At 39.8% G+C, this 19279-nt stretch overlaps 1 protein-coding gene across 2 annotated transcripts in view; it reads left to right on the top strand.

Moving 5' to 3' along the window:
- SUGCT (succinyl-CoA:glutarate-CoA transferase) overlaps window positions 1-17954 on the top strand; it is a 332460-nt gene extending 314506 nt beyond the window's left edge. For both annotated transcript variants that reach the window (XM_085320193.1, XM_085320192.1), the window contains one exon: window positions 17617-17954. In XM_085320193.1, coding sequence (XP_085176319.1) covers window positions 17617-17780 — 164 coding nt within the window. In that variant the 3' untranslated portion in view covers window positions 17781-17954. The remainder of the gene's footprint in view (window positions 1-17616) is intronic.
- The last annotated feature ends 1325 nt before the right edge of the window (window positions 17955-19279 follow it).

Here is a 19279-nt window from a genome sequence, read left to right as displayed (position 1 = left end):
TCCACATGTCACGTCATGGAAAGCACACCATATGAAGCAGAAGTACGTTCTCTGTTTATGTTATATCTGTACACAAAGCAGGACATAATTATTTAATAGGTTTTGAGCTGACATTGTATAGCATCTTTTAGAAGAACACAGAAGGCTTTATGAAACAGGAAGGCTACAGCACAAAAAGAATAATTAAGATGAACTTTTCAATGTTGGTAAATGATTCAGGATACTTTGATTTTGGTTACCCAGCTGAAGATGCATTAAAGACTGAATTTCAGTGAGTGTTGTTCCTTCCAATTAGGCCCACTACAAGCATCTCAGATCCAAAAGTAAGGGCATCTTGAATTCCTACTCAGTCATTTGTGAAAACTTTGACTTGTCTGATTTCTCTTTAGTCATGTCAAAGCTGATTGGGAATAGAGAGGAGGGAAAGCCTATATGCACCTGGTTGATGCCATAGTTAATAAACTGATAATCTAGTCCACAGACCTTTTATATTAAAAGTCTGTTGCTGTTGGCTGGCCTAGGAGAATGAATAAAGATGTTGTAGTCATGTCTTTCCTTTGAGTGACCCAGAAAAACAGAAGTTGGATTTCTCTGCGGAGAAGGTGATCCTGTTTCTCACATCCCTTGCAGAAGTCTGCAGTATTGAAGACTGTTGTTGCATCTACCTAAAGAATGTAGTTCCACAGAGAGTTCTAAATCTTGCAAAATTAAATAAATCAAATGAAACAAATGAATTCAAAAGCAGGGATATGAAATTTATCCTACCCTGAATGGCAGTACACCCGTTCTCCCACCTTATTTGATTTCTTCATCTTAATCAGTTTTTACTTTTGTTTGTGGTCAGTGTCTAAAAWGACTGGAGATTCCAGACACAGAACTTACTTACAAAAAACACTTTATGTGTTAAATTGGCATTACAACTTTGAGCATGAATTCAGGTTGTGGGGCAGTTTTAGGAGCCATTAGTGCTTTGCTGAATTTTCCCACACCTGCTTAAAATCATCAGTTGCAGTGTGTGTTGCAAAGTGGAGTTACGTGGCTTATCATTACAGATAAATCCCAGCTGCAGAGATCTAACAAATCCAGAAGAATTAAGCAAATAAAATCTATTTAGTCAGAAGTGCTCACTCATCTTTCTCTGTCTCACAAATTGTTTTCAATATACAGATGCAACTGGTCAGCTTATATGAGAAACATAATAGCGTACCCAGATCAATGAAGGGCCTGGAGAAATAAGAAAAGTGAAGACTGTTGGGTATCCAGAGTATTCAATATGTGAGGTCAATAGGGGTTTTGAGGAAGGAGAGAGTCAGGGGAGGAACAGAGCTTGGGATTCAGAGGCAAGTGCCATGGGGAGTTAAGGGGGATGGGGCATTGATGGTTGATGAGTAACTGAGCTACATGGGAAGGCTGAGACAAAACATGGGATATATTATCTTGTGGTGTATTAAGTTGCTCATGGTGATTATTATCAGTATCTTAGGGTAGGCTTTTGTTAATGGGAGATTAGGGAGCAGGATTTGGGAAGAACAGAGGAGTTTCTGTAAGAGGAAAAGCTGACATGGGAAATTTGGATGAGATGTTGGATGTTCTCCCCCTATTCTCATCCTCTTCCAAAAGCGTCTATTTTTGATCATTGTTAGAGAGAGGTCTAACATACTGGATTAGATATGCTGAGCCAGTTTGCTTGTTTTTATGCTTTTATGTTAACTTTCGTAGTCTGTATTGGAGGGCAAAGGTTTGCCCTGGTGGCATTTGTTTACAAAAGAGAACAAAGAGTAGTGCCAAAAATATGGAAATAGTTTAGTTGGAAAGGCAGGCCTGGCTGTGGTAACAGGTTATTGGTTGGGCCATGTTAAGATAAGGAAAGAGAGGAGTTAAAAGATGGTAGTGAAGTTAGTAATGTAGAAATGTTTGACTTCACTGAGCTTAGTCCCATGCTCTACAAGAGCTACATTTCTCCAAACACAAATCTGTTTTTATAACTCCTGAACTTAAAAAACATCTATTGCCCCAGCCTACTGCATATCTCATCCTGTTTCCTTCACCCCTTAACCCAACCAACTTTGCTCTTAACTTTATTAATGCTTTATGTCATGGGGATTTGATTCAAGTGTTGAAAAACGTAGACTACCTGATAGATGAAGGCTGTTTGGTTGATACTACCTGTGATGTCTTATGGTTTCACTGCAACCAATGACACAATCATAAAAAATAGATTAAGAAAAAAAAAACCTTTTGTCTAACAATCTAACTTTCCTTGAAAAGTGAGCTTATTTCCAGCTTTTTCAATATGTTTTAATAATATGGAAAGTTTAATGCTTTGTTAGCAAGCTGGGTTTTGGCTGGAGAGACCTGAGAAGATGAGATGTATGCAGAATAATTTGTCAAAGAGTCCCTCCACAGCTGGTGGTATCAAGAGGCATCTGAGGGTATTCTGGTCTGCTATATGCCTCCTATCTACCCGCAGGAAGTAGAGGTTTTGAGGACCAGCAGTTTCTTGTAGCTCAGCAGTGGAGTCTATGTCACAACAATAATGTCAGTCGTTCACCTCAGTGAGTAATAATTTGTAGGTCCACAGAAATGACAGATAGCACAACAAAATGTTATATACAGAGATGTACTTGAGATTGTACTTGAGAATGTTTCAAATCTCTGTGCATTTGCAAAATTGAAATACTACTATGATAGTGAAAATTAGAGTTAATTTTTCAGCTCTAAGCTTGTGTGCGTTCAGAGAAGGTGCATAATTCACTACATTCAGCACAATTGCTTCTGCCTTCAAAGAACAACTTAAACCCAGGCTAAGCAATACTGGAGCCAYTAAAATCTCAATAATACCTTTTGATACCTACTTATTATTTAATTTTAATTGGATTATATTGCACAGACATGCTTCAATAGAGAACCTAAATATCCCAGTCAAGATCAGGGCTGTGCTGTTTCAGGATCTGCAGACAGAAACCAACATGTGTTTTGTACTACATTATGGGAAACAGTTTCCACCCAAAGAGTTAGCTAAGGTTTTAATCCTGCAATTAGTATGCTCTCTGCCCAGAAACTATCACTTGCAGCACAGCAAGACAGATGGATTGAGGATTAGAGAGAGATTTCCCCCACAGCGGAGTAATGCACAGTTTATCAGATATAACTTGGGATAGTGGTTCATAGTCCTCTGAAGCATCTCTGGGAGACAGGATATCAGAAAACTGTTACTTGTATTAAAAGTCCACTACAAAGCATGGCCTAYTGTTTCATATACTTAAAGACGAATAGTGAGAGACAACTGCAGTCTCTAATATTTTATAATCTAAATAGACAAGACTAACAAAGCTATAAGTGAAATATAAGGGTGTGGTAAAAGGAATGTGATTTGTCTGTGGTCAGAGCTGATCAGTGACAGAGCCAGGATCTGAATCCAACTTTTTGGACTCCCAACTCTGCAGTCCTGCTATTTCTAAAACTAAGTGATTACTAGTCTCTTCTAATAGCTTTCTTAGGACTTCCTTTGTATTTGGCGTTATTTGTGTGTCAAATTTGCTGTAGACAGATTAAGTCTCACAAAGAGCAATATGCTAGCTTCCCTACTTGTGTGAACAGGAGCAGGACAGCAATAGGTCTATCATTAGGGTAGACTTAAATGTTTATAAGTCAAAGCAAGCAGTTCTTAAAAGATTTTTGTTATAAAATGTGCACCATCAAGAATTACTTTAAGCAAAAATAGCAGCTGGCTTTGAAATTAATGAATATAATCTGTAACAGGTACATTCATAAAGCATGAAGTAATTCCTGGCATTTTTCAGTTGATACAGTATCTGAAAGTTGGGGGAGAACATTAGAATCCAAAAAAAAAAAAACTACGCAAGTATTTTATGATTTTTTTTTCCTGCATGTGGATGAACAAGCATTACAAACATGCTCTACACCTGTAAGATCTAGTTATATGGCAGGTAACCAGGGAATATTCTGTGTTTTAAAATGAAATCTGCACATTGAATCAGGCAGAGAACAGCTGGCTTAGAAATCAGCCTGAGAATCAGAATAATCTATGAAAGGTATTTGTGTTAGCATTAAACATTTTTGCATGCTGTCAGAGCAGAAGATAGCCTCTGAGCTTTGTGGATTAAGGAAGTGGCTGGTACGACTTTCTAGAATTGTGTTGCCTTGTTAAGAATGGAAAACTCAATTAAAATGTAGTTATGAGAAAGCTACGTGAGCCCTTGTGATTTACTGCAGCACAATGCATATCCATAATTTACCAGGCACAGTTTTCAGTCAAAGTAATGTCAAGTTATTTGGGAGCAAGGAGATAGATAGTCATTTCTGCAGCATGTCATTCCTTTTTGAGCAAGATCTATGTAGCAATATACATGTGTATATGCTAAGCAATAGAAAGCTGAATAACGAGAAGAAGAAGCTGTTCTGTAATAACCAACGAAATATAAATGCTTTTGGAAGCCTTACTAAAGCAAAAACTGAGCAGATAGATTCCTAGGTAAAATAAACACCTGACAATTAAACTTTGTTGAATAGGGCTGTTTGGGAGCAATCTACCGGCATCGGGGCAGAGCTGGCATAATTCATTTATTGTGGCATCTCTAACTCTGATGTTAGGATGTGAATCCCATTTGTTCTACAAACAAACTGGAATTGACACAGCTACTTTTAATCCATGCTTTTAGTTATTATCAGTGCAAGCTGAGCATGGATGCTTTTACCTTGGAGTTTGCTCGAGATTAAGTCTGTATAAAATAATTTACCTTAACTCCAAAGAGGAAATTATAAGAGAAGATTAACTAAAAATGAATTAGCTAAAAAGTTAAAATTAAATTGAAATGAAAACTGTTAGTGTGGAACAAAAGTGCCCACACACAGACTTGCTCCAAAATAACTAATTGTATGAAGTAAAACCAACTGTTATTTTGGTTCCAGTTTTTGTGCAGAGCAGCCCTAGGACCTCTGGCAATTAAAAAGTAATTGTTCTTGTGATGCAAATATTTACAACCATTCTAGGGCCCTTCTAAATTGCCAGAACAGTATAAAGTAGACACAGCGTTTCTGAGAATGAGGCCAGAGACAGCCAGGTCCTTCATATTTTGTAAGGATTTTTAGGAGATGGCACTTTCCAATCATATGAGGTAAAAGAAAGGAGAGGGGAGACTGAAGGGTTTGCAGTGAAAAAGCAGATTCTGGGAAGCAAAAGAAATATAGTAAATGAAAACCCACAAGTACGAATGGCAAAGCATCAAAGGTGAGGAGCTGTGTAGGAGGGAGGTGCTACTGATGCTCCCAGACATTCAAGGATGGAAAAATTCCATTAAAACTAAGCACCTGCTGCTTAAGATCAGGGCTCCAAAATTACAAACCACGTCAGTAAAAACATTTTGCTTTGCAGTTTAAAGGGGAGATAGAGGAAACAGCCAAAATATTAGTAGGTGGAAAAAAGAGAGAATGGGGAAATATTTTAATGAAACTGATCTGTGCACATTTAAGATGGGATATTGCTTAGGCATGGCTGGTTTCAATCTGATTTTAATTTTTGTTCCCTAGCTTTTCAGTTGTCTTCTTGAGCAAAAAAGAGTCTTTTTAGTTTAGTTTAGTAAGAGGATAGGCAACCGAGCTTTGGATGGCTTCCTAACCTTGTGCCTCATTCCTCTTCATGGGTGTGTCTGACTCTTAAATTTCTGTTTCTTAATCCTACTCTAGTCTTTGTGGGCGAGCAGAGATGATTTCTGACTCTTTTGCCCGTTGTAGGGTAGACTGCAACACTGAAATCCCTTCTGAGAGAGTAAAGGCTGGCAAATGTTAGAAACCACAAGAACTTAGCTACAGAGCCAGCCTATACTTAACTAACATACACACACTCACATCGGCATGCCCACACAGCCAGAAATCAAAGCGAAGGCTGCCGGGTTTGAAACGGCTGTTCCTCTGTGCCCCATACTGCTTTGATATTTGCGAGCTGATGAGCTGAATATCACATGTCAGGGGTTGGCAGCAGACAATGGAAAGCCAAAGCTGTTCCCAATCCTTCGCACTGAGACACTATTGATCAAATTGCCAGTTATAAATGTGTGGGGGAAAAAAACAGCCTCGTGTAAAATACGTCCTCTCGCTGCCCCACTCCCTGACCCTGATCCAAGCACTCTGTGCCCCTTTAAAGAATTTAAGATTTAAACTGATGATCGCTTTGAAAGAGGGAATGGGAAAATAGATGTAGCTAGAAAGAGTTACATAGCCAATGTTTTATTTTCTCTTGCAAAATGAAGGGCTGTTTGCTCCTCTGTCTACTTTGAATACCAGATGCCTCTGGACAGTCAAATTGAGACATCCTAAAAGAGAATGATTTTTGGATGTCCTCAGCTTTTTCTGAAAACTGGGCCCCTCTCAAGATGTCTCAAGTACGACACTCAAAAACAGAGTTGTCCCAAATTGCACAGTGCTTTTCAAAACTCAGCCAACATTTTTAGTAGCCTATGCCTCAAGGAGTCTGGGCACCTTACCCAAAAAGAGCTAAAAATGTAATTTGCAGTTCTTCAAGTAATCCAAAACAAAGTATCAAATCCCTTCCCATCCTCCTTTGCCAGGGAAAGTCCCTGCGCGCTGGAGTTGGCCTAGTTCTGCTGCGCAAGGGACAGCAGGAGTAAATGGAGGGTGGAGTGGGAGAGCTTTTGGAAGAGTGATCAGGCTGTGCGTAGTCCTCAGCCCTACTTAATCACAGTTGCCTTGCTTGAGAATCAAGTTTCAAATATTTCCATGGTGCTCAAACATAAAGTTACCTGGTCGTCATTTATGTAGAAGAATTTCAACCATCAGAATTTCCTTGGCTGTGCTACAGCTGATGACTTTTTCCATTATTCTAATACTCTCTCAGCAGATACATACTTGGTGTGGGTCACTAACCAGGCGAGAAAGTACCGACTGATTGTTGAATTTTCCAGCTGTGAAGGTTTATATGTGTGTGCATCGTGGCCGCAGAGGAACAGTCTAAGGATGTGTAGAATAAATGTAKGTGGCAGTAAACATACAACACATGATTTGACATCCAATTAAATGTCTGATCCTTGCCTTGTAATAGAAGMAGCCCCTTTTGAGACTTAATCCTTTGCCCAAAACAATGGATTGTTAAGGAGAAATTATCAATGTAAAAGGCTTTGGAAGYGATTATGAGTTGTTCTGCTACAGCTGGACTGAAAAAGGCTTTCATTTCTCAATTTCTTTTTCTTTACAGTCTAAGATTGGTGTCACATTAACCATCCTAAATTAATGAATAGATTGTCTGTACTAGTGGGTTTGGGCGGGCAACTAAAGAAAAGCTATTGGATAAATTGCTTCTGTTGTGAGCGATTTGCCACCCAGCTCACATCATATCCTGCCTACCAACTCTCACTGCTGAAGCAGCCCTTACAGTGGGTTTTATTACATAAAACAGGGGCACTAGGTAGCATAAGTGGAACAGATACCTCTGATTTTGGAAAGAGATTTAAAGAAGGATAGTGGGAGTCATGACAAATAATCATCTTAACATAAGTTCCCATTACAAGCTGCATTGAAAAGAGCTGATCCACTCCTTGGAGGTATAAAAAGGGGACACAGAAAAATGCTTTTGCCTCTGCGCAGTAATCTATGCCCTGTTCTGATGTCCACRCTTCCAGAAGGGTACAGAAATAACCAGACAAAGACTTCAAGCAAAGGCCATACAAAAATGCTCACTGGGAGCTGGAAGATCAAACTTGTAATGTGAACCTTGTCAGGCTGCTTGGGGGTGACAAATGTATTTGCAAAAGTTGCCTAAAAGAATGTATTGAAAATACTTCCGAATTTCAGCAAAAAAAAAAGCCTGATGTTTTTTAATTTTATATTATTTTTACTGTTTTTTTGTAAAGGCTTAAAGCCCCCTACCCTGAAAAAGTGCAGTTTTAGCGAGTAAGTGTTGTGAGAGGAAATTATACCCAGCCTTAGGCTCCGACTGTGAATATTCTTCAGTGTGCATTATGTTGCCTCTCTGAATTGAGGAACTAGAATCAACTTCAGGTATCAGGACCTCAGCTGGTTGCCTGAAGAGTACAGAACAGCTCATCTGCTCCCGCTCTGATGGTGCGCAGCTGGCCAAGAGGATTACTTTCGGGGTCTCTGAAGAGCCCAAGAATCTAACGTATAGCTAGAGACAGGATACAGGAAGGGACAGATTGGTGTACTGAGGAGTTACAGACACCTTTCTGGGCTGGCTGGTGTGTCTTATTCAAGCATGCAGGGTCATACTAACCACGAGAATGGGGCTGGGAAATAGTTTTCGCCAGGCTCAGTTGGAGTGCCTGCAGGAGCTTTCTGCCTTCCTGTGCAGCTGGGGGCATGATTCAGCTTCCAGGATCATGTGAGCATATAGCATCTAGTCCATCCTCTGTCCTTTCAGGAGCTGCATTTCCRGTGGCATTTTGATTTTTCTTGTTCCCTGCCAGTAGCACACTTCTCTCTAATCTCTCTCCTCAAGGCACAGCAGTTAAGGCCTTTGGCCTTAAAATAAAGATAACTAAGGGGAACAGCATGATGTGCTTTAACCTCTTCAGTATCAGAGGAGGGTCTATCTTAACCCTAACCCTGTTGTGTGGGAACAGTTTCACCCTATGAGCATTTCAGAAGTTTTGTAGGTTTTATGCCCAGAAAGAACTGTTACGATCRCATAGCCTGACCTCCTGCGTAGCACAAACCTTTCAACCTCACCCCATAATTTCTGCACTAGGTACGCATCGTGTGGTTAACCTGCATGCGGTGGCAGGATTGTATATTGAGTTATGTATCGATTAGATTGTGAATTGAGAAAAATTACATTGGACTAACTTGAATTTTCAGTAGTTTAGGCTTGCCTGCGTACATTTTTCATTTCAAATTTTTGCAAGGCTTCTCCCAGTTTTGTTTCTCCATTGCCTTCTACTTCCTCAGCTTCTTCCTAGGAGAACAATTTATGTTAAAGTAGGGGTGTCTAGCTTCCTTTGCTTGGGCTTGTGCAGCCTGGATCTACCTCCCGCAATACTATAGAAAAGACACCTGGAAGTTGTTCCATAAGCAGTGGAACTGAACTTTGTATTGTTTTCATTTAGACTTTTGTCCCTTTTAAACCCTTCATATACTCTTTGATGGTAAGCTGAACTTTCCTCATGTCCTGTATGCTGTGTCTCCCTGATGAAAGACAGTTTGTGTTAGGCGACTTTTAGAGAGATGATTCTGTACTTATTGGTGAGCCAGTTGTAGCAAACCAGAATATATAATGGCGAGTTCTTCTTCTTCTTCTTCTTCTTTTTTTTTTTTTTTAATGCCAGTATGGCACTAATTTGGGTTTCTTTCCTTCAGCAGCTGCCAATTTTTGCCAGAATGGTAGGAACTTAATTTTCCTTGAGATTTCTACACTTCGGTCAAGATTGACAAGTTCAGAAGTTATTGTGCGGAGGGCAAGGCAGACAAACAGATGATTAGAAAGACAGCACAGAYACATAAACTTGTTTCCTTAGGAAATGAAGCTACAGATTACTACCCAGGGAACCTATGGATCTTTAAAATTGCTGCCCCTGAGTATTCTTACTAGTTATCTTGCTTCCTGTCTTTCTTTGAGTCTTCTCTTAAGGTCTTTGGGGGTTTTATGAAGAAATGGAACCTTATGGGTCTGTACAAAACGTTAGGCAAAATTTTCAGAGTTGTGAGGTGATACATATGGGAACCAGTAGACACCGCCTTTCTGCAAGATTCTTGAAGCTTTTTGGTGCCAAGAGTCATCTCTCAAAATTAGATTACTCGAATAATGTAATTGTGCAGAATCACTTTCAAATATGCAACCAGAGTGATTGAGAAACGATTTCCTTTACCCCAGCTGTTGTGCAAGATTAATTAGGTATAATTAGTTTGATGACACTTTGAAAATGTAAAGAATTCTATAAATTTTGAGTGCTATTTACGTCTACTTTATCCAGGATGTGGTCTGATACCATAAAATGTATTCTCATGCATTTCTACATATGCAGTTTCATCTGAAAAAAATCTTTATAACTTTGACAAAGGGACTTATGAATTATATAATGGATTCTTTGGATGCCTAAATATAGGTTTAAATGTGATCTGACTTTTAAACAACTGTCTATGACCATCACGGGTAAACTTTTTTTTTTTTTTTTTTTTGATTTGCATGTAAATTCCTTCATCTCACAGTGGCTCAGTATTTACATTCTTGACTCTTGTGACATTGGATATTCATCATAGCTCTCCCATGGCCGTCCACATTTGCCAAATGAGAAAAGGTAAACAGATGGTTCATAGATATTTCTAGTATTGATATTATTTACTGCACATGCATATGTGTTTGTATGGCTCCTAACATGAGTTTTGCCTTTTTTCTTGCCATTTGAAAAATTTCGTCTCTCCACTCTCAGTTACTCATTCCTACTCTACTTCATCCTGCCAAAGTTTTCCACCCTCTGAGTTGTGCTGGATGCCAAGTGAACACTTCGTGTGGCTGTACTTTAAGTGGGGGAGGAAGTGGAACCCACCATGAGGGAAGGAGGACTGAGTCTTCAAATATTATCTTCATTAATTGCTTTTTTCCCCAAATCTATTACAAGTTGTTCKTACAAGGCAAATGAACAAACCTGACATAAAGGAAAAGGAAGAGATTTTTCCCAGAGATGTAAAAGATTCCTGAGATATCCCCCAAACTCTCAAACTTTCAGACCTTTAGTAAGAAACAAAAAACTCTAGTTAAGATGCAGTTAAGCACAGTTAAGATGGAGCAGATACTTCATTCCAGACATTTCCTGAAACCTGTGTGTTTCACAAACCTAGTCATAGTAGCTGCACCTTTTGGATTTTGTGTTTTGTCAAGGRGAAGAAACTCAGTTTAACCAAGCTGGGCTGTACTGTGTGTTCAGGCACCCCATCTCCTTCTCAGCTGTGAAAAAGGGATTAACAGAAATCATGACTGGGACAAAAGGGAAGAGACCAGATATTCAAAATGAGGTCTCCTCTGGCTCGCTCCTGATAACATATTCCTGAACATAGCACTTTAACTCTCAAGTGTCTTTTCTTGCAGCCACTAAGCCTCTTTTTCTGACCCGTTCCATATTCTTTCCTTTTCAATGCCTTAAAACTCTCTTCTTATTTCTTCCTGATCTTCCGCTTAGGCTGGTTTCATAACTAGCTGATGGAATATCCCAAACTCTTGCACTGTAGTGAATATGGAAGCTGGGTGCAAATGTATTGGCTCTGGGCCATCTCTGCTGACTGTTGACTATATTTCATTGGAATTGCAAAACTGTTATGTAGCAACACCATGTTATTTGGAAGAGGCACAAGCATTTGGTTTGTTTTTAGGCAATTCCTGCATGTATGTAGATTATATTGTGAGCTGAGGTAGAGCTAACTAATCAGTGGTGTTGGATTTCTCATTGCTCTTTTTAGTGAATGTAGATGATGCTATAGTGCAAGCAGAATGTGTACACATACATCAGTTCAAATTTCCCCCTTCTTTTTCCATGTCCCACTTGAATAATAACAAATAATCATGACTTTTCCCTGAGCTTGGCTGTCCCCAGGCCTAATTCCCTCTACATAGTTTGRGAATGAGATTGTTTCAATATGCTCTAACTTGTGCTGTAGCAAAAGTATTATCAAGTGACTGCTGCACAGTGATGCTGGAGTGCTATTTGTTAAGACAAAGGAAAGGTTTTTACATTTATCCACTCTTATATACTGTGCTTTTCTTCTTTTATATCATTCTAATTCAACTTTAATTTCTTGTGAGTAAAACTGAGCTACAATTATCTTGTAGTGTCCTGCTTATTAAATTGGTTCACRTTTATATCCGTCATGAAGATTTTAGTCCCTGCCTGTACTGCAGCAGACTGTGGCACTAGTACAGATAACTGAAGCTTTTGCAGCTCAAGGTGGAACCGATACAGGTATTAACTGTGCTTCTGCAGCCTTAGATCTCAGAAATGCCCTGTGACACATCCCAAGGAGTAACCCGTGTTTCACCTGTTCTCATTCTTGACCTTCAATGACCCTCATTCTTGAGGGTCCTTTCTGTGGCATGGTCCTGTTTCAGTRGTTTTATCACATTTTATCTTCTGCTTTAATCTATTTAATGTGTCTTAACTTAATGGCTTTGTTTGATGCCTAGAAATATTATAGCAGATGGGTACCAACGAAATACAATTTATAATGATGATGTTGAGTTCAAGTGCTGGGAAAGTCTTGGAGATAGCTTGGTACAGTTGCTATTGTAATTGCAAGTGATACAATGTTTGACAAATTTTTGCACTATTAAGCCTTGAACATTTTGTTGTGCACAGCGTGTATTTTAGCAGTATTCCTAAGAAGTCAAAATAATAAAACAGATTAGCCTAGAATTGTATAACTAGAGAAATTTAGAGGGTAGTCAAAGTGCCCTTTGGGTTTTGTTTACTGGCAATAGTAAGAAAAGAAAAAGAAGCTCCTAAAGTCTGATTTAACAGGACAAATGTAAATCACATCTACTGCTCTTTGCTTCATTGCTTTCTTCACATGACCATATCCGTTCATTTAACTTCATGGCTGAAGAGAGTTTGCTGCTTATAGCAGAGGGGCCAGAATACCCCCKTGCCTGCTGTCTTCCACCTTCCAGCCAGTAACCCTGCCACTACCCCCAGCCAAGGCCTGTTTCCATCCCTGTAAGTCACCCATATGCAAATGCTCCTGACCTTAATTAAAGCAGTTCACCTCTCTGTGCCTCAAGGGATGGTTTCCTCATAAGGCAGTTGTGTTTAATTAGCATTTGCATAGCATTCTGCTGGTTGCTCTCTGGGAGCGTTGTTCAGTCGGAGCGTGGGATTGCTGAAGCCTGACTGGCAAGCTTTACACCCTCCTAATTGACACAGAAGCCAAGTGGAATTTACACAAGGAAAGAACAGAGAATCGTTAATGATGGATCATTAGCAAGTAGCTCCTTTGAATGAATGCAGATAACTTTATAACTCTATCAAAGTGAAAAGTAGCATGATTAATGATGCATCAAGTAATAAAGACTCAAGGAAGACACTGATTTTGTAATTGCAGTGCAATTTTCTTGTTTGCTCTAGTTTGTAAAATTAATTTGTAAAATTCTTTGCGAAGTGGAAAACATTCTCTGCTTGTGCATTTAATATCAAGTTTGATTTTTCTCTCATTAGAGGCTTCATTCAGTGTCTTTTGATATCAATGCAACAACTCACATTTTAATGTATGCAATATTTACAGTAGCAAAAAGCTGCTAGAGTAGGTACCGTGTAGGTACATTCAGCTAGTTCCTTTTGAAGGTTTGCTAATTTCTCTGTATAAAGAACTGTCAGATACAAACAGAATTGAGATTGCTTTAAATGGATATATTGTTTTGCTTCTTTGTTTTATAGAAACTGCATAATAATTTTATTGCTACTTCGAATTTCTAGACTAATCAACCTTGAAGAGGCATTTTTGCTCTGAAATTATCTTTAGAAGCATATCGGCTGGCAGTTTTATTATTCCTGTGGCTTGTATTGAGGCCAGTTCATTCCTCGTTCAGTTCTAGGGAGAGGAATCAATACAAATATCACTGAGTGACATATCTGTCCATTTAAATTGTACTGACCTCCCACTTGAAATTTCACTTGCAAATTGAACTCAATATGTTCAAAAAGTGAGTAGAATTAGGAGAATAAGATAGCAGAAAAATTATCCGTGATGTGAGCTTTTTCTTACCTTTCATGATTATTGCTGGGTAGAAGGGACTATGAGAGTTCACCTAATTCAGCTGAATTAGTCCTAGTTCAGCAAGCCCCAAGGTAGCATCAGCTATGCCAGAGCAGTTCTTGTTCCTCAACAACTTCATTGACAGGAATCTGCAGCCTCCTCAGAAGACCTATTTCCATTCTTCACTACCCTTACCATTATATAAGTTTATTTTCTAGTACCTAATGTCAGTCTCCTTTTTTTTTTCTTCAATTTAAGTCAATTATTTATCATCCATTGTGGACATAAAAAAAGATTATTTACTTCCTTCTTGCAGCAAGCTGGGTTTTCTTTGGGGGGGGGGTTGTTGTTGTTGTTTTTACTTGTTTTTTACTTTTTGCTCTCCTGTAGAATCTCTTGAGGTGCTGTGCAGTGTGGGACTCACACTGGCCACTTCTCCAGCTGTGACCTGTCAGTACTAACTAGGGCAAAATGATTATTTTATGTATTCTGCAGTCTTCTCTCTTGTTTGTACATCCCTATAGGACTTTTGCCTTTTTTTGCAACAGCCTAGTATTGTTGACTCATGTTCATTTTGTGATCCAGAATAAACCCTAGCTATTCCTACCTTGCTATTTATCCCCTGCTCTGTATTTATATAGTTAAAAGTAGTTCCTTCCCTTTGACATTATTGAATTACACCGTTTTGTCAGTCCACTTCTCCAGTGTAGCTAGGTCATTGCGAAATCTGTTTCTGCCTTCAAAGTAATCACAGTCACTTTTAGCTTGAAGTCCTCTGAAAACTGAGCAGGTACAATCAGAGTTGTATCAGCAGACCACTAAGAAATACACAGATCAGAGCCTCATCCTGAACAGATACCTATGGAGCTCACTTGAAACATTCATCTGTTTTAGAATCGTAGAATCAGTAAGGTTGGAAGGGACCTCTGGAGATCATCTAGTCCAACCTCCCTGCTCAGCAGGGTCATCTAGAGCATGTTAGAAAGAGTTGCATCCAGGYGGGCTTTGAAAATCTCCAGAGAAGGAGACTCCACAACTTCTCTGGGCAACCTGGTCCAGGGCTCCGTCACTCTCACAGGGAAGAAATTCCCCCTCACGCTCAGGCGGAACTTCCTGTGCTTCGATTTCTGCCCATTGCCTCTTGTCCTGTCACACGGGACAACTGAAAAGAGTTTGTCCCTGTCCCCTTGACACCCTCCCTTCAGGTACTTGTACACATTGATAAGATCCTCCCTCAGTCTTCTCTTCCCCAGGCTGAAGAGGCCCAGCTCTCGCAGTCGTTCCTCACAGGGCAGATGCTCCAGTCCTCTGATCATCTTCGTAGCCCTATGCTGGACTCTCTCCAGTAGCTCCATGTCTCTCTTGTACTGGGGAGCCCAGAACTGGACGCAGTACTCGAGATGAGGCCTCCCCAGGGCTGAGTAGAGGGGCAGGATCACCTCTCTCGACCTGCTGGCAACGCTCTTCCTAATGCACCCCAGGATACCATTGGCCTTCTTGGCCACAAGGGCACATTGCTGGCTCATGGTCAACTTGTCATCCACCAGCACTCCCAGGTCCTTCTCTGCAGAGCTGCTCTCCAGAAGATCAGCCCCCAGCTTGTCCTGGTGCCCAGGGTTACTTTTCCCTAGGTGCAGGACTCTGCACTTGCCCTTGTTGAACCTCAGGAGGTTCCTCTCTGCCCAACTCTCCAGCCTGTCCAGGTCTCTCTGAACGGCAGCACAGCCYTCAGTCAGYCACTCTTCCCACCTTGGTATCATCAGCAAAGACCCCTGATAGAATAAAGTTGCCCACTTGGTATCACACCTGGCTTAAGATTTACTTAGACCATGTTTCTTGACTCAATTTATGAAAAATAGTAGTGCTAAGTTTCTTTCTGAAACCCAGATTTTGATCTGACATCCTAGTWGTCGGGGGTTCATCTCACCTGACATTTTTTTGACCATGTCTGAATGGTAGAGGTCTGCATCTAAGGTACTTGTCTAGCCTCCCTTTCATGGAAAATGATAGTGGTCATAATTCGTCTGGCCAGGCTTAGACATCTACCAATGTATGAGAAGAATTGCACTGTAAGTGCCTTTTCCTCTGCACTAACTCTAAAAAAAGTTAAGGACTCTAAGCAACTAAAAATTTACATGTAGACATGTCTACAGTTATATGGGATGTATCTCACCTCCAGTGCTTCTCCTGTGCAGAAAGACAGAAGATTGCTTAGACACTGTTTGTTCTTAATAGAAACATACTGGTTGTTACTCATCTCCTGAGTATTTTCAGTATGATTATTTGTTCCAATACTTAATGGAACTTGATGTTAAAAGGTTTGGTCTCTAATTCCCCAATTCTACCTCCCTCCCTCTTTAAACACAGGAACCATAGTTGACCAGTGCCAGGACATACTCTTTCCTAAGTTCTCAAACAGAAATGGCTCAGATATGTGATCTGCTTTATTTTATTTTATTTTATTTTATTTTATTTTATTTTATTTTATTTTATTTTTTTTAGGACTGGAGCTCATAATACCCACTCATGCTGAAACAAAAAAAAAATCTCTTTTTCTGATCACCTTTTATCTTATTCTGTCTCTTTTTGAGGTGGATACCTTTACTGTGTTAACCACTTAATCATAGTTGATCTATTTAATGAAGACTGTTGCAAAAATGGTGTATTTTGCCTGTTGCATGACCTCTGTCAGAAACTCTCCTCAAACAAAGAGTCACTCAAGTAAGTAGTGGCCTTCACTACTCATTTTCTTACAGAATCACTTCATTTGTGGTTCATTTCCTTTGCTGGCTGATATGTTTCTGATTCCTTCAGAACCAAGTCAAACACTGCTCTGCCTGATAAAACACCCTACACATTTCTTTGCATTTCTAAATAACACTTCAGTGTTATTGGCAACTTTGTCTTTAAATTTTTTTGATGGTATAGTAAAGACAACAACTGTGAATTGAGGAATCCTTTTGGCAATTGTCCAAAGCATCAAAGGGTGTTAAATTTTGTATTAAAGAAAAGCGTTCAACTGACAATTCTGGAAATTTTGGAAATTTTTGCAGTCTGTTCTCTCCTTTGAGACTTGCAGTAATGGTGTGGCTACTTGTCTGCAAGGAACTATGCTGAAATCTCTTGTTTGTTTTGCTATGGAGGATTGCTAAAAAGTAAGGTCTGATGACCTGCAATAGGCATGACAGTCTTCAGATGTTGTGAGCTTCCCTAAGTGAGAGTTCCAACTTTGAAATGCCAGACGAAACCAGTGCTGAGTTATTCACTGCTGGTGCTACCTGTATTTTTGCTAGAAAACATAGAGCAAGCTTGGGGTTGTCATTGCTGTGTGCCATGTCACTTCTGCATTGCCACAGAGAACGGAGCGTGCTGCRGAGGGACTTGAGCTGCCGCTAACTGGAGATGGTGCTTCCCGTTGTCCAGGACACGGCTCTGACGGCCTTAATGGTCTGGCACTATTACCGTGGCATTTCCTTGGGTTCTTATGGTTACGTTGCCTCCTGTTCAGGAGTGTGGGGATTTCCACAGCTTGTCCCACCGCRTGGCATGGGCATTGCCTACATCGTGCGGCTAGTAGAGAATGATAGACATATGAGGGATATGAACCGGAGCACTCCTGATGTACCGCTGGGAATGATGGGAGGACTTCCTTAATGTCTGATGAACTTTCAGCAAGTCTGCATTTGGTGAACCACCTAAAACTGGCTTACTGATGTATAACTAGCTTATTGTGAATGGGAATTTGTTTAGTCTATACTTCCAAAATATCTTCTGATAAGCACTGAATTACTGCTCCAAAAATGAAATACTTCCCTTTAAACTGACAGAAACAGTTCAGGATGAATACAGGTAGTTAATTTCGGTATCTTCCTATCTGTTTTTTCACAGGACCAGCCGTCAGATACAGTGAATTTTCTGTATCACAAGCCAAGCCGCCTCCTCTTGTTGGGCAGCATACAGTGGAGATACTGAAGGGCATACTGGGGTACAAGGATGCTGCCATAGAAGAACTGCTCAGCACTGGTGCTGTGGCTCAGCATGAGGTCAGATAAGGAACATTAGCTACATTCCTTCACACTGAGTTCACATTACTTTGTCCTCTCTTTGCTCCCTTCAGCTCCCCTAATGGGACTCAAAGAGAAGACATAATTTAATTCCTAATTTTCATCCATGTGTGTTTGTATGATTTTAACACTGATGTATCAAATAAACAATCTAGTACTGTCTGAGTGAAAGATTTTCTTGGGGTGRGGGAGAGTAAATGCAATTATACATTCCTGTGTGGATACTCTTTTTTATACTTTGTATGGGAAATTGAGTTCTTATCGTGATTACAGTAATTGCCTAAATGTTTGTCCCCAGAAGGACATGATGTTAGTGAAAAGAAGCAGAACTTTAAAAATCTGTTTGCTAGATTCTCCACTTGCACAAAGCTACCTTGTAAAATTATTTTAGTACAAAATCAGTCATGTACAAACTGAAGGTTGATCCAACATCTGACTGATTTTGAACAGAATCAGCAGTCAWGAACTCTTTATTCATCTCTGTTTACATAAAGTAACCATTGCAAAAGTCACTTCTGTTCCCTGGTATTATTAATTACCAATATGTCTTATATTACATTGCATAGTCATGACAATGCCAGCATGTAAGCAGAAATAAGCTGAAATTGGCACATTTCTCCAGTTATTAAATGAGCATATTCCAAGACTTGTTGAGAGACAAACTATGATTGAATAGTCTTTTGTAATTTTATCCAAAAAGGCCCTTGGTACTGTTAATTAATCATGGATCCAAACAAAGTCACATGCTGAATGTCAAATATCAAAATTTGCCAGAGGTCTTAATCAGGTTCTATTGGTAGATATGGATCTCTTTCTGACCCAGTTCCTATCCAAAGTTCTTTTCAGTGTGAAGAAGACATAGATTAAATACAGACCTGTTCAAAACTTTTGACTTGGTCCCACTCCACGCAGAGTTGACAAACCTTCCTCTAATTCAGTCATACCTTGTTCTGCTGTAGGTTTGCCCGTAGAGTAASGTACTGTGCATTGTGAAGCAGGTGGAAGAACGTGATCCATGATAAAAGTAAGAAAAAAAGTTAGTTTAATGAAGAGCCATTTCTTCTGTACAAACCAGCTTGGCAGTTCTTCATTCACAGAAGAAATGCTGTGCTCYGGTATCCAAGCGTGTAATTTACAGCGAAAGTAAATTCTGCGTATGGGAAGGTTCTAACCTTTGTTGCGTGCACCCTGGGAGCGAGGCAATGCCTTTCTATTCCTGGAACTAAATAAAACTAACTCAAATTGACACTCAACAAACAATGTCCATATTTCTCCCAAAATATCGGAAACAGGCCTGGCCTTATAACTAGCTTGTCACTTTGTTTCCAGTCTAGCAAACAACATCCTCTGTAGTACATCTGAACTTCACAACTGCCTGTTGTTACCTTCTGCGGGGAAGAAAAGAGCCTATTACATAATCAAATTGAAGTGGAACCCTACTGTGGTTGCTCATTTTTGAAGCTCAGTGTGTTTTGGTTCATTTGTGT

The sequence above is a fragment of the Rhea americana genome, unplaced genomic scaffold (genome assembly GCF_003343005.1).
Source record: "Rhea americana isolate MKP2758 unplaced genomic scaffold, rheAme1 scaffold_62, whole genome shotgun sequence".
In the NCBI taxonomy this organism is placed as follows: Eukaryota; Metazoa; Chordata; class Aves; order Rheiformes; family Rheidae; genus Rhea; species Rhea americana.
Note: the sequence above shows the minus strand (reverse complement) of the source record. Positions and strands in the feature narration are given on the sequence as shown.